This window comes from Liolophura sinensis, chromosome 3 (genome assembly GCF_032854445.1).
Source record: "Liolophura sinensis isolate JHLJ2023 chromosome 3, CUHK_Ljap_v2, whole genome shotgun sequence".
Lineage (NCBI taxonomy): Eukaryota > Metazoa > Mollusca > Polyplacophora > Chitonida > Chitonidae > Liolophura > Liolophura sinensis.
Window position 1 is genome coordinate 20,681,027 of NC_088297.1, and position 15,912 is coordinate 20,696,938.

Sequence of the window (15,912 nt, forward strand, 5' to 3'; positions counted from 1 at the left end):
TAATTTGTTCTTGATTAAGTGATATACCCCCAAAGGTGTTCTGTATGACAGCTGGTGATGTGATACATGTAGGGATATCTTTATGGTTACAGTGTAAGAACCGTGTTTCATGATATACATGTACATGTAGTCAGGCTTAATCTTTGAGGACTATATGTTTATTTAATTATTGAAAGACAACCGTTTTCTGTTTCTAACATGTTTTCCCCATGATATGGCTGTAACACTGCCAATGTGTCATTTAAACCTTTTAACCGAAAGGGGCAAATGAGCTTGTGCGTACATGTAAGTGCTGGGCTGTTTACATTTATTTAGGCAGCCACAGAAAAGGTTATGAAATTGAAGTACACATGTACTTATTCATGTACATGATGTACAAATGTGTTCTTGTAAATACACATATGTAGGTGTACTAGTATTCAATGGCCGATTCTCAAAGCGAACGTAAGGTAACGTATTTACAATTTGAGGTTAAAGGGATACAAAAGAAGCATGCACTATAGTATTGCTTACCAGTCCAAGACACATGGTTACAATCACTTAAGAACTGACTTCCTTGTGCAGTACAGTGTGTAAATAACTGCTGCTTGTAAACTGTGCTTAAATGTACACCAGACTACTTAACATACTTGCCTGTACACTACAGTATGTGGGGGTGCCGATACTCTAATCTGTTAATCAGCTTAATATCCTAACCCCCACAGATTACAACTTTGTAATTCTGTTTACCTCACCCACTGTTTTCTTTCTTTTTCCAGGGTAACAGAAAAACCAGTACACTTGAACTCAGCCAACCTTTCTCTCTCTCTCCAGTTGGTCTACAAGTCAAGCTGTACTGTGTGGAGGTTTGTTTGTGCATGCGAAAGAGAATGGGAAGTATAAAAACGGGCCTTTGAAAATACTAAGGTCCTGATCACTACATCTTCTAAACAAGACAGATGTGTGTGGGGCAGGAGTTAAGCAAGTGAAAAGTCTGAAAAATTCGTTGTTGGGGAACTTTTTCTTCACAAACAGCTGTCTGGGTGACAAATGACTCTGAGTAACAACAACAACGCCGTGTTACTCATCGAGCCCAGATGTTCCTGTTTGCATTTCCGTTACCGTGGAAACTAGGCATTCGTTTGGCTCAGAATTTCTGTTGTGTTTGAATGACTGAGAGGGAGGCACAGCTGGCAAATTTCTCACATTGCTCATACTTTCCTTGTAGTAGATATACGATAGACCTGTACTCTCTGAATTTTAAGCATTTTTTTTGTTTTTTACTTCTCATGGGATTTTACAGTGCTACTGGTTTTGATTTGAATTTCGACATCTTTTTTTACACTTGTGTGTTTCTGTGACAAAGAGATCAATTTCACAGGACCTACTCAAATGTGAATAACAGGATACTGACCTACCATACCAGGTTTTCAAGTGGAAAAGAAGTCAAAGTACTTGACCTGACTGAGAAGGCGTGTGATAATTGTGCATTTGGTAAGTCCTGTAAGCAGTGTGATTTCAGTGTGTCTGCTGTCTGACCTGCTTCAGTGTGGCTGGATATGGAAATTTCTTGCCTGGAGAAGAATTCAGCTGAAAGGTACCAAGTGGAGGAGATCACAGGGTGGTGAAAAACGCCCAGTTCAGAAGAATGACCGAGGAGCTCTTCACTGTGAAGGCAGAAATGGACAGTCTGGGAACGTTGGATACTTCTCCCGTTGTTATAGCAACCAATCAAGCCAATAAACCAAAACCAAAGAAAAGTTGGTTGGGGATAGGCGTACATAGAGGCAAAAAGGAGATTTTGAAGGTGAAAGGTCACCCAGATATGGAAATCAACGGTAATTATCAAGAACATCGTGATGGAATTGATCCAGATTCTGGAGGAAATCCTCCGACTACAGATTATTCAAATCTCAATGGTCAAGTTATCCATGAAGGAGATGCTGTTGATGCATTGGATGGGAAATGTCCGCCATCAGAGATGAAGCTCAATTCTCAGAACAAAATTATTGACATGAAACTGGCTCGAAAGACACGCTCCGTCGTTGTTGATGGGCTCAGAAAGTGCTGGAAATTTGAAAGTACAGACACTGACGAAATGCCGTGTACGTGCAAATCTTTCAATGCACAGTCAGGGAAGAAATCACGACACAAATCAGGCGGACCTGAACAGCATGACTTGTGTGTCAGTTGTAGAAGTCGGCGAGCTTTGAACGCTCATCAGTTTGAACGTAGTCTTTCTTTATCTGCTGTTGAACACACAAATAGTAAGGAGTTGACCTTAGAAAGTTTGGCTTTGGATAGTGAGGAATCGGCTGAAACTGAAACAAAAGGCTCAGGCGATTCATGTGTCAGCCGAACGAAAGTGCCTGAAGGCGCGGCCCATCAGAAAAACTGTTGTGAAGATGCATCGAATAATGAACCATGTGACTGTTCATCCGATTTGGACATTCCAAAGTTATCATCTCCCTTTACACCCTCTAGTCCGAAAGTGGTTGTGTTTAATCTCGACTCTCGAATCCCACCTGTCATTGATGAAGCTGAAGACACACCTGTCTCCACGAAAAACAGCACAAATTATCCATACAAGGATGGACAGACGTTCAAGCTTGACCTGAGTGACAGCATAAATAAACCAATCATTGCCAAGGTGAAACACAAAACTCCGCCCACTCCACGCCAGTCCTGGTTGCTACGACTATTTGAGTCAAAACTTTTTGACATGTCCATTGCCATATCATACTTGTTCAACTCCAAAGAGCCAGGTGTGCAAACATACATAGGTAAGTTAATATGATTTGTGTTTAAAACCATTGTGGCAGTTACGTCCTTGTTCATGTGTACTGTACTTTTACCTGTACGTGTATGTGTGTGACCAGACCAGATGCTGTATGACCAGATATTTACCATACGAGAATTTAGAACTGTGTATTTACGATACAAGAGTGATGGAATTTAGAACTGTGTATTCACCATATGAGAGTGATGGAATTTAGAACTGTGTATTTATGGTACAAGAGTGCTGGAATTTAGAACTGTGTATTTATGGTACAAGAGTGCTGGAATTTAGAACTGTGTATTTACTGTATGAGAGTGATGGAATTTAGAACTGTGTATTTACGATACAAGAGTGCTGGAATTTAGAACTGTGTATTTACCGTATGAGAGTGCTGGAATTTAGAACTGTGTGTTTACTATATGAGAATGATGGAATTTAGAACTGTGTTGGCCAGAACAAAAAAAAGTTAGCCGTTTTCCACTCTCCTCCTTTTTATTTTGGGTGAGCAGCAGGTAAGCGTCAAAATCAAATGTTGTCATATGTGTATTGATGTATATTTTTTGCAAGTAGCAGATCACTTTGATTTTGAGTAAGATTTTAGGGGCCAAACCGAAGGTTTTATGATTTTATGATGGTAAAAAGAAATGCATATTTATTAATTAAATCAGATAGTCTCTATTTACCAAGAAGAGCTGAAATTATTGCCCTTCAGTAAATATCAGACTCATACCTGCATTATTTAATATGATTTTAGAGTTTGAAGAAGTTTTCACACGACCTGCTTTTGCTAACTTTCAGAACCTCATTATCGATTTTAAATGGTGACACATGCATAGGTGAGGCTGATATTTTCTGAACGTTAATTATTTGGGATATTGTAAAATAATTGCCAAAATTCAGTTGGATTGGCGCAATTTGATTTTTTGGACAAAAATCTCTGGTATAATGTCTTCAAGGATTGGCACGAGTTTCCTTTGGCTAGGGCTGAAATGTGAACCATCTTGTCTATATTTTTACACGTCGGTATTACCTTCTGACCAAGCACCATGTTGGACTATGATAGGGTTAATTGAGGGCTGTTTTGTAAACCGTGTACTCATTGATACCTGGGATGAGCGGTGTGCAGATCATGCATTCCTCACTACATAGCAGGTTCATATTTTGTGGGTTATGTTTTGGCGTTTCCATGGCAACTGAGAAAACTGGCGGTTGTAAATCATTCCACACAGGTAACTGAGTCTGTTAATGAAGCTGTTTCTGCACCCTGGGGAGAATGGGTCTGTATTGGTGGCTGACAGAAGGAAAATCCGTGGTATTTTGATTGGTTCTGTTTATTTCAGGGGTTAGAATTTTTACCTTTCTGACCTCAAGCCTTCACCTCTGTGTGTACATGTGCATACTACATGAACAAACAACACATGTTATACAGTCCACATGGGGCTAAGCTTATACAGTGAAGGTCAAATATACATGTACATGTGAGAACATTAAGATACCCTTTGCAGGTACTCAAATTACAACAAACTCTAAACAAAAGCACGGTCTCCCTGGCTGATGTGGTTATAGCAGAACGCAAGCATGGCGCGATGACCCTGGGGTCTCTCACCAATGTGGTCGCTGTGAGTTCAAGTCCAGCTCATACTGCCTTATTCTCTGGCTGTATCTGCCAGCAACCTACAGATGGTTGCGGGTTTCCCCCGGGTTCTGCCCGGTTTTCTCCCGCCATAATGCTGGCCTCAGTCGTGTAAATGAAATACTCTTGAGGATCAAGTAAATAAATAAAAAAAGTTCAAATTTCATTTCAAATTACATTTCATAATGTCTTAAAATATTTTTGCGCATGTTAAAAATAAAGTTAAATTGGTCAGCATCTACATGTAGTTGGGCCTGGTGGTAAGATAACATGCTGTATGTACATTTAAGTAAAAAGTACGAGGTTATGAGAGCTTGTCCTGCTCCGTGTGAAGCCGGAGAAGCCTAGTACATGTGTAGTCCAGGTCAGGAAATGGTCCACGGGGATTCTACGCCGTATTTGTGGCTTTCCATTTCCTGGTGACTTCCTCATGCCAGATCTTAACACCACACAGTCTGTGTCCTGGATGAGGAGTTACCACAAGGTACACATACTGTAATCCTTCAACCCTTTCACATGTTTGCACGGTGTTTCTTCAAGCACATTCTGAGAGCATCGTTCTGTGTAGACTGATATAAAAATTACACTTTTTGTGAAACCCTGAAAGTGGCCAATCCAACCAATGCAGATTTGTTTCTAAAATCAAGTTAAAACAATGCATTAATTTGTACTGAAAGTTGCTCTTTCATATGCGAAAATGTTGAGGAATTAAGGTACATTGTACATGTACCACATGTGTACAATTTGTACACATTTGTGCACATGTACAGTGATAAATGTTCATGTAGACATGGTGGATTTTGGAGCACAATGACTGCTACTACATGTACATATGCATGTATGATCTGATAATGATAATCTTTGTCTTGAAATACAGTTTTTTGAGACCAAGTACATGTAACTAAGCTGTGTCAAGTGATATTGTACATGTGTGTTTGAGCGAGATTAAGTTGTGACTTTTCAGCTGTAGTATACACTCAGTGCCGCTGTATTTACAATGTAGACTGATTTACACAAGAAAATAATCAAACTTTAGACAGGTGACAAAAAGTACATGTAGATCTTAAATGACAGGTTTGCATTTCTTACCTTGGTGCTGAACAGCAAATATAAAATTAACATACACATGTACACACATTTCATAAGGCAAGATTAGGTGTCAATCCAGCTGGTTTTTGCCCATTTATTTTTTGGGAAAAGTCCTTGGAAAGACGTCCAGAAAATCGTTTATCCTGTAGATGAAGAACGCTGAAATTTGGTCTTCATTGTGTGTAACATTATAAAGTTCTGTGAGGGATTTGGTTAGAAAGTACATGTACAGTGTATGTAAATGGACAGAAAAAGGAAAATCTGTTAACAAAGACTCGTTTACCTGTGATTAGATTTATTACAAATGCCAAGAGCTTTTCTATTATATGATGTGGAAGAAACTGAAGTGCCGTTTGCCTTTTAAACTGAAGTTACCTTTTCAACCACTAAAACACTTTTTCAGTGGAATTATGAAAATGATGCTAGAAATGATCTGTTTATGTCTTTAAAGATGCAAACTTCATAAAACTTTGTAAATGATTTCTCTACACCCTATAGTTCTTTCAATATGTTACAAAATATAGGTTACAGAGTTGGTTTGAAAAGGTTGAAGAATTAGGGTATGTGTACATACATATATGTGATATGTCCTTGGTGATATCTACGTCGACCTGGTGTATAAATGGCAGTGGCCCTGAGGAACACACATTCAGTCAAGTGTTTGTGCAGGGAGGGGGGCGTGGCAGGTTCAGAAAACTCGGATTCTGCATAACATGTACTCTTTTTCTTCTTTTCTCCACACCTTAACATGCAGGTGAACATCATTCAGCTATTTGTGACACTTTACCTTTGTGGTACTCCTTACATGTACTTGTGTATATCTTTTCAGTTTTCCCAAAAATCTCCATATTTTAGAAACTAGAAAAGTGATCCAGGCCTCCAGTCCTTCAGGATGTATGCAGGGTTACATGCACTCAGTAGTGTTTGACACAGTTCATTCTGACATTCACTAAATGCTGCACTTGCTCATGTACTCTTCCAGATCAAAGTCCCTGGCTGTACATACCAGTAGTTGTACATGTACATGTTATAGAGATACTGTCCCACAGCACACACCTTCTCGTATGCTACAAGCCACGAGGGGTAATTAAAACATATAAAACAAAGGGACAAAGGGTAATTAAAACAAAACAATGGGATCAAACCAGAAGTTGGGTCTTAAAAATGGTACTTGCTGGTGCCTTGCATGGCGCTTAGCCCTGAGAGGTTAGAGCAAGGAAACAGAACTGTGAGTGGATGAGGTGTCATGACTGATGTCTTTGGCATGATGCTTCAGTGGCAGCAGCACTTTGGTGACATGGACTAGCCCTGCCACAAGGTGACACAGTATGTACATGTACATACACACCTAATCACTCCTTGTCATCACATGACTGAAAAATTGTTAAGTGCGACGTTGAACACCAAGGATACATATAAAACAAGGGTGAGATTAGGATAAAAGAAAGACATTTGCAATACAACCAAAACTAACAATTTACAATCCTGCTTCCTATTATTGCTGGAATTTAAAACTATTTTAAATTCTGTCTTGAAATGCTTTTACATGTACATCTATTTCTTTCGGAAGCCATGTTTTGGTCCCTTAAAGATTGAATCAGTGTTTAAGTATTTTTTTTTTTTTTCGCTTAACGAGAGTCCGAAATACTGGGTTCTATAGTATACAAGTACATGTACATGTTTGTACTCATACCTCATCCTGTATTTCGTCATCAGGTTCTAAATCGCTTGTACAAACTCATGAAAGTGCAGGCTTGGCTAATGTGGTACCCCAAGCACACATGTAGGTGAAAGCAACGTTCGGGTAAACGTTAGGGGTGGTGTCTTGAATTCCTCTATGATGCATGTTCTTTTAACTGTTTTTGTTTTTTGGGGTTTTTTTTTCAGGTAACCGGATGTTCAGTTTCAGTGAAGCAGAGGTGGAGTTTTACCTTCCTCAGATTCTCAACATGTACATCCACATGCATGACGTAGCAGAGGCCATACACAGATATCTAGTCCACAGGTCAGTCCACTCATATTATTCACACCTTGTTACTTACCGTAATTCTTTACTAACCATTTCGCATGTTTGTATGGTGTTTCTTCACGCATATTCTGAAGGCTTAATTCTGTGTATACTGATAAAGTGATACTTTTTGTGAAACTGTGAAATTGGCCAACCCAATCAGTGTAATTTTGTCTCCAAAATGAAATTAAAAATGTGCATAAATTGCTGTGAAAGTTGCTCTTTTATATGCGAAATGGTTGAGGAAGTAGGGTAGTCCCATATATTAAGCTTCACTATGTAATCTTCATTTGCTGGTTAATTGCTACTGTTTTCTTGGCCAGTGGGTTTCAAGTGTGAAGATTCAACTATACACTTGATACAAAGTGCAGTAATATATGTGTATTTGTGATATTATTTCTGTTTAGAGGTCAAGTACCAGTCAGCTCTTTCATTGAATGAGCTGATATATCTGAAGGCAAAATATTATGAATTTCATTGATTTTTCAGGAACCAGTGCAATAATTTTAATAAAGGCTAACTGTGGTTTGTTAGGTTCATTTCACAAGATCATATTTGTTCAATAACCAACAAAAGTCTGGATGTGTTATTGTAACAGGGGCCACGCTAAAGATCAGTGATACTGGGTTATGAGTAATGACTCAGTAACTCAGGACCATTAAAGAAATCAGTTCGTTCCAACTCCTGCTGATTTGGCCTCAAGTTTCAAGTCAGAAAAACTCCTAACCTAAAACACCTTTTGTGGCAAGGCCATCTTTAAAAGATATGTTGATGGAGGGTAAACTGAGTGACGGTCTACAAAAGGGCTTTACTCTAAAGCTTTCACTAGACTTTTAAGAGAAATTCTTGTAATGTTTTTGTCTCAGTTTGAATTGTTTTTAAAAATCCCAATCTTTTATTAACCAAAATAATAATGATAAAAAAAATTTCCTAATAACTGTATCAACTTACACCCTAAATGACGATAAATTTCATCCATGACTAGCTTGCCCATTTTTCCTGAGACTGAGAGTTCTATTGCTTTTAGATAATTGTTTTTGGGTTTGCTCAGAATATGGGATGATATTCTACAGGAATATTGTAAGATTCAGCACAAAACATTTTTTGGTCATTTACACGTATGGTATTTTTGCTGATAAATGTAGGGCTATGGGACCCCCAACAATCATGCTTTAGTGATGACCCAACATATGGTGGTTTCTTTGCATAAACTTCACTTCAGCCATATATGATTTTTATTTGTGTAATATGTACTTGTTTCTGACTAAACCTGTCAGGCAGATTGGTAGAATCATTTCCTGTGACTCTCTAGAGTTTTGTTTCTGTTCCTCACCAGGTGTCGTTCCAGTGTGGAGTTTTCTATCACGGCTGCCTGGTTACTCGGTGCTTACTCAGCCAGCGTCCTTAAACCTTCGTGGAAAAACTCCCAGGGCGTTAAATTAAAAAACATGATTCTCAATGAGGAATTAAGGTAAAGAGTTACTTTAAATTTGCAGTTAATCACGCAGCAGATTTAGAGTTAGCAAATATCCTTTCAGTGGAATTCTGATTATTGGTCTTTTAGTTTGTCATCAGAAAGGATGTTGTTTGAAAAAACAAAAAACAAACAATAAAATGAACTCAGTTATGTAACAACTTAAAAAGTATACTTTTATAAGATTATACTCATCTTGAAAGGTGAAAAAGAAGAAAACCTACACAATCATCTCAGTTTTAAATCAAATCTCACTGTATTTGAATTTATGAGTGTGGCTGTGTTTTCAGGCCGTCTAAAACTCACCTGAACAGAAGTAACTATTCCGAAGCCTCCAGCCCCACCCAGGCACACACACCACCCATCCCAGACACACCTTCATTTTCCAATCTCACCTCCAAGAAAACCCACCACCGATCCCGCTCTGATGCCTCAGGTAGGTTGCCAGCTAATTACACAGTTATGCAGTTCATGGTATTGTGCGTAAGAGGGTTCTGGATTTCTACACAGTAGACAGATTACATCTATTATAATGTATTCTCCATGATTTGAGTTTGAAATTCTATCACTTTGTCATCCACAGGCAGTATTACATGTCTTTGATTGTGTTTTTCCCCAATCAGCTGTATACCTGAAGAGAAGCACAACAACATCCAGTCTTCAGTCAGCTGGGGGATCATCACTGGTCGGGGATTTGGCATCAGGGCGTGCGTTTGAGAATGGTTGTACGTGTCATGACAGCTCAACGGCAATTATGAACAACCTGACAGGGAAATTGACGGACTGTCACTGCGAGGTAAGAAGTGTAGAGTCAGGTAGATTTTATGAGGTTCATGCAGGTGGTCCTGTGGAACACCTGTTGGAATTGTTCGGATTATTATTATTATGTATCAAGTTATTGTGCCACCTACAGCCTAGACTGTTTGACGGATTGACTGGAATTTTTACAGTATTATTCCCCTATACTTGAAGTTGTGCATCACGGAGCAAGGTTTGGCGGCCATATTGCATTTTACATGAAATCGTTCTTCTCCAGAACCACAGAAAGGATTATTCTGAAATTTAATATTCAGGTAGACCTACCTATAGTAGTTCAAAGGAGTTTGAGAAAATCTTTGACTTCTGGTAAAAAGTCTGGAAGATCAGTTGACTTGCTCATTTGTGCTGCCCTTTCCAAGATTTGCCAAAGCAGTTGTGCTCTTAAATAAGGCCATACTGTCACCCCTGTGATAGTGTACAATTAGAACTTCAACAACAAACAGTGTGGACCCTGGCCAAAATTACTTTTTTGCTCTATTTGTATTTTTTTTTTTTTTTGGTATTTTATACTTAAAAAATAAACAGATGACTAAACAGAAAAGTAGCAGACTTGGAAATTTTCACCCAATTCGCTGATTTAAAATTTTTTTGTTTAAATTAGGATAACAAAAAAACAACTTTGTTTTCATCAGAAAAGGTGTTTGCTGATGTAATTTGGAGGTAGGTTAAAGTATTTTTAAACTTTTTTGAGAAGTTTCAGAATTTTTTCAGTTCCCATGCCTGAAGAAGATTCTGCAATAATCTTTGAGTTGAACCTTTATATCACCTTGATTTTTGGAACCAGAAAATCATTTTCAAGATGCAAAATAATCTAAACTGAATGGAGGAAGGTGTTTTCATTTGATTTCCAGCTGATTTTACCTATTGTATTTTTGACATAGATCCGTGAAGAACCCAATACAACCCTGTATAGCTAGAACCCAATACCACCCTGTTGGGGGTGAAGGGCACCTCATTGGTGAATATTTCGATTCTCATAGATTTTTAAGGGCCTCGGTTCTACGGTTGATCCCAACCCCACGTGCACACTGCAACACGTGCCTAGCCCGAAAATTCAGTCTAAGGATGGCTTGTATTTACTGATATGTGGAGAACTCTGCCATCCCTGATGACATGTGCATCTTATCATCACATTGTATCATAGTTACCCCAGAGCATCATTAAAAAGTTGTTTGTTTTGGGTAACAAACCCTGTTTTTTGAAGTCGAGTAGGGTTGGTCAGCATTTTTTTTTTTTGTAATTTTCGTCAGCTGCTTTCAGGGCATACATTTCCGATTCTAAATGCTCTTTAAAAACTTTGTTTTTTTCATAAGTTCTTTCCCACTGAAGTCAAATATTCCTTCTTGATGCTGGATCCAACATTAAATTTGAGTAAATTTAGGAACTTTTGAACGTAAACAACTGAAGTTGAAAGGCATTCATTGCTTGCGCCACTCTGGCGAAGGAACGCCAATTTGCCTTTGCCACACAGAAATTGTATTCGCATTAGAAACTAATGTGGCGAATGGCTAGCCCAAGGCCAGAGACCAAGTAGGTAGCCTGAGTCTTATAATGAATTCGGGCTGCTTTTTTAAATTTTTTTATTTTATTTTATTTTTTTGACAGAAAGGGCACTTCAACGGATGCTGAGAAGGGCTGGATTAGGCCCTGCTTATGTAATTAGTTTATCTCAGCGTTCCTTAATGTGATCTATGAATACATTTACATTTTTTTAATACATCAAGATTTAACATCTATAATTTTTTTGTGTAGTTTGTAGTGACTGCACCATAACAAACCTAATCCTGATTTTTCATCAAGGTTATCTTGTGCCGAGATTCACCGTTTCACTATTTTCCGTCTTCTCCCAACAGGCTGCCAGACTACAGCCAGAGCTGGAATTTGTCAAGGCTCTCATGAACATTGGTAAAAAATTGCAGCATCTTCCCACCAAAGAGCTACGCAGTGAGTACCAATTTCACGGAGGAAAATGTTACTTTGTGCCAGTGGATTGTCAAATAACAAGCTTTTTGATCAGAATGTGATCACTTTCACAAAGCCTGGCATAGGAGGAAGTTCGTGTGAAACAGAGCAACATAACAGCTTTAGTATTGGTTGCGACGTATACAAGTATGTTTGTTGATGCCTATACTGATTGATATAAGCTCTGCTCGGTTTTCTCCTGCCATAATGCAGGCCAATGTTGGATAAGTGAAATATTCTTGAGTAAAACACCGATCAAATATGTCAATAAATTATTGATATAATTGTATTTTTAAACGTTGGATTGATGGGTAGTTCCATCTCCCCATTCCAGACTACCAGATTACCATTGTAAGTCTGTATATCCAAAAATTAAAGCAAAACTTTAATGGTTCCAAGATTCTCTTGGAAATAAGAAAGAAAGACTTGTCATAATTTTCATTTAATAAATCAATAATGAAGTGTGAGCTGACAGCGGTAATTTACTACATGCAGTATTATTTGCTTCTTGTTTTGATCACATGAAGCTTACTTTCACTTCCTCTCCATTTAGCGCACGTTGCATTACTTTCAGTTTCGTTTTCAGCATATTGGTGGATAGCAGAGCTAACCATATTAAACCTCAACTTGCATTACTTTCACTTTCATTTTCAGCCTCTCGGTTGATAGCAGAGCTGGCCATGTTAAACCTCAACTTGCCAGCAAGGGTGTGGTTGCCCACAGTGAGGAGTAACCATCATGTTGTCAGGATCCCTCATACACAGGCTGTCGTCCTCAACTCAAAGGAGAAGGTAAGATAGCGCCTTAGTTACTTTCTATAAACGAAAAGGCCCTCACGGGCAGAGCAAACAGTTAGAATTGAATGAAATTAGAACCTTTATTTAAAGATGGTATCCATCAAATTGAACAGCTTACTTTTCTGTGAAGTTGTCTTTAGCAATACATGATTTAGCACTAACATAAACAACTTCATTCTTAAGCTATGAAGAAAATTAATAAAGCATCACTAGAAACATCAGCTGCAATGATGAAAGCCAAATTCTTTTTTTTTTCTCTGAAAAGATATCTTGATTGTTCATTCAGTGTAAAAGTTTATGTACCTGGAAAGGTGTAGTTCTTTTCCGAGTTTCTTTGTTTTGGTTGTAAGAAAAAAAATAACACTTTCAGAAGCGCATTAAGGCCTTAAAAGGATACTTTTGATACCAACTCTTAAGTTTTTCTGGTAAGGAATTAGCTGGGTGAATCAAGCAGAAGTTGTCTTTAGCAATACATGATTTAGTACTAACATAAACAAATTCATTGATTGTTCATTCAGTTTAAAAGTTTATGTACCTGGAAAGGTGTAGTTCTTTTCCGAGTTTCTTCCACCCATAAACCAGACAGTAGTCAGTCATGTAAGTTTCTAAATTCTTGAGTACAACATTAAACGTCAATCAAGATTTGAGTCAGTCCTGATGAAATTTGTTGCCCTTAGTTGGTTGGCCACAGGTGGTGGCTTACTCCTGTTTTCTCCACCCATAAGCCTGACTACTGTGATATAAGTTTTGGTTGTAAGAAAAAAAATAACACTTTCAGAAGCGCATTAAGGCCTTAAAAGGATACTTTTGATACCAACTCTTAAGTTTTTCTGGTAAGGAATTAGCTGGGTGAATCAAGTAGAATGTGTCGCTTGAAAATGCTAAACTTTAGGCAAAATACAGTAAATAAATAAACATAGTCCTATGTCTGAGTGTTTTCTAAGCCAAAAGCAGAATGTGTCGCTTGAAAATGCTAAACTTAAGGTGAAATACAGTAAATAAATGTTTATTTATTTATTTATTTGATTGGTGTTTAACGATGTAGTCAAGAATATTTCACTTATATGACCGAGGCGAGCATTATGGTGGGAGGAAACCAGGCAGAGCCTGACAGAAACCTTCGACCATCCGCAGATTGCTGGCAGACTTTCCCACGTACAGCCGGAGAGGAAGCAATCATCACCTGGACTTAAACTCACAGCGACCGCATTGGTGGTGAGAGTAAATAAATAAACAGTCTGAGTGTTTTCTAAGCCAGCCTGTAACCATCTGTATTTCTGCACAGGCCCCGTTTCTGATCTACGTGGAGGTGCTGGAGTGTGAGGACACCCTGAACAGTCACATCCCAGCCAAGATCCTTGAGAATACCCTGAGGCTGACACGCTCAGAGGAGGACCTCACCCACTACTGTCTGCCCCAGACCAATGGATGTCCCCGCCCAGAATTCAGCGTCTACGGCAATAATGGAGAGTTTGATGACGCAGACTGTTGGTCCCAAGACGACGATGAAATCATACAGGTGGGTGCTAACATCAAGGGCTTAATTTCACAAAATGTGTAGAAATGAATGACTGTGGCTTTACTCAATATATTTTAGTTGTAATGTGGCAAGAAAATGTTCAGTAAGGGAAAAAACACACCAAAAAACATCTGTTGGACCTTTGGGCATTGTGCCTCATAGTACTGTACTTGTAATTATTTATTGGGTTTTTTTTCTTTTTTTTTTCTTTTCATACATAGTATTGTGATGCCAAATATTTGAATTTCTGTATAAAATGCTCATTTTATATGAATGTTTAAATATAAAATAGCTACACAAGCAGAACATTTTTATACTTAAGTTGGTTTTTTGCTGGAGCACCATTAGACTTATGCTGTCACCTTGGTCCATAAAGTTCACATCACAGTGAGAAAGGAAAGTTTTTAAAAAAGTAATCAGTCTTTTTGGATTTGGTTTTCTATTACTTTTCACAAAACCTTTTCATCTACCTTTAGATTATAGACACATATAGTATAGTAAAGAAACATAATATGTTTTAGAAAGGTTTTGCTCTGTGTTAATATTGCAAATTCTGTCTACAGTTTGCGGCTCGCTCCAAGTCCAGTGACACCATATCCCAGTTCTCCACGGAGAGCTCTGCCAGTGCTGACAGCAAAGAGCCTGTGTACATTGCAGCGGGCGATATCAGGCGGAGGCTGTCCGAGAACTTCTCAGCACCAAAGAAGAAGTTTGATGTAAGTAATTGTGGTGATGTACAAATCAGGGGACCTCTTTGGTGGTCTGATGGTTAGAGCGTCCACCTCGACACGGGTCGGGTCATACCAAAGACTTTAAAAATGGTACTTGTTGCTGCCTCGCTTGGCACTCAGCACTGAGAGGCTAGAGCAAGGAAACAGGACTGGTCGACCAGGTTTCAGTATAATGTGACTTTGTAGGGTGTCATGTCTGGTGTCTTTAGCATGATAATTCAGTGGCAACAGCACTTTGGCGGCATGGATTTGCCCTGCTGCAAGAAGACACAGTATATGTGTACGCACACCTAATGACTCCTCATCGTCATATGGCTGAGAAAATGCTGAGTGCGACGTAAAACTGGAGCATTGAACATTCATTTATTCCAATCAGGGTGGCATCATGGTCAGGTCAGATTTTAATCAGTAACTTTGTTTAGGCCACATCAATTTTGATTGGTGTGATATGTGCAGAAAAACTCTTTTTTTTCAGTGTTAGAGGAAGGTATAAAAATAAAACTTAAAGGAGAAGAAAACTCTAAAATATGACATTATAGGCTGAAAAGAGCTCATTTTTTTTTAAGCTGGTAGTGCCTGTTGCATAATTTTGCCATTTTTCCTTGCCATACTACGTAAAGCCTGAAAACGGCAAAGCTGGCATAAATCGCAGAGTCCATTGCATCCTCCATCTTTAACACCCTTTAATTTATGCTGGGGGTGTGTTGCCTCTCAGCCATTGAGACTTGTAATAACTGTCGGCTTGTTCATGTAAACTCGGAACCTACGTCCAACATTCCGGTTTCCCAATCGTCAAGTGGAAAATGAACTGTCTTGTTCTCTATCTATGGGGAGGAGAATTCTACAGGAAATGTGGTAACTGCACTTCGGCGGTTTCCGACGGCAATTCCCCTCCTAACACAGAAGATTTCAGGACTAGTTTTAAGGCAAAATGGAGCCACCCACAGCGGATTTTGGCACTGACTTTATTTACAATCTATCGACTTGAGGTGCATATTAGAATTTTTTTTATAGCATTAACCTGCGCAGAAATGCTTACTCTTTTCAATGGTATTTATTTCATATTTAAATTTTCTTCTCCTTTCAAATCATCTCATTTATAAAAGTGTAGACTATCTGGAT

General features: G+C 38.6%; 1 protein-coding gene across 3 annotated transcripts in view; it reads left to right on the top strand.

Moving 5' to 3' along the window:
- The window catches only part of LOC135464237 (phosphatidylinositol 4-kinase beta-like), a 40,010-nt gene that overhangs the window by 17,505 nt on the left and 6,593 nt on the right, over positions 1 to 15,912 (top strand). For all 3 annotated transcript variants that reach the window (XR_010443646.1, XM_064741742.1, XM_064741743.1), the window contains exons 2-10: positions 759 to 2,762; positions 7,368 to 7,485; positions 8,825 to 8,959; positions 9,253 to 9,398; positions 9,586 to 9,758; positions 11,635 to 11,725; positions 12,398 to 12,534; positions 13,826 to 14,059; positions 14,623 to 14,775. Coding sequence is in view for 2 of the 3 variants with exons in the window: in XM_064741742.1 (XP_064597812.1) it covers positions 1,628 to 2,762; positions 7,368 to 7,485; positions 8,825 to 8,959; positions 9,253 to 9,398; positions 9,586 to 9,758; positions 11,635 to 11,725; positions 12,398 to 12,534; positions 13,826 to 14,059; positions 14,623 to 14,775 (2,322 nt within the window). In the remaining variant the exon portion in view is untranslated. The remainder of the gene's footprint in view (positions 1 to 758; positions 2,763 to 7,367; positions 7,486 to 8,824; positions 8,960 to 9,252; positions 9,399 to 9,585; positions 9,759 to 11,634; positions 11,726 to 12,397; positions 12,535 to 13,825; positions 14,060 to 14,622; positions 14,776 to 15,912) is intronic.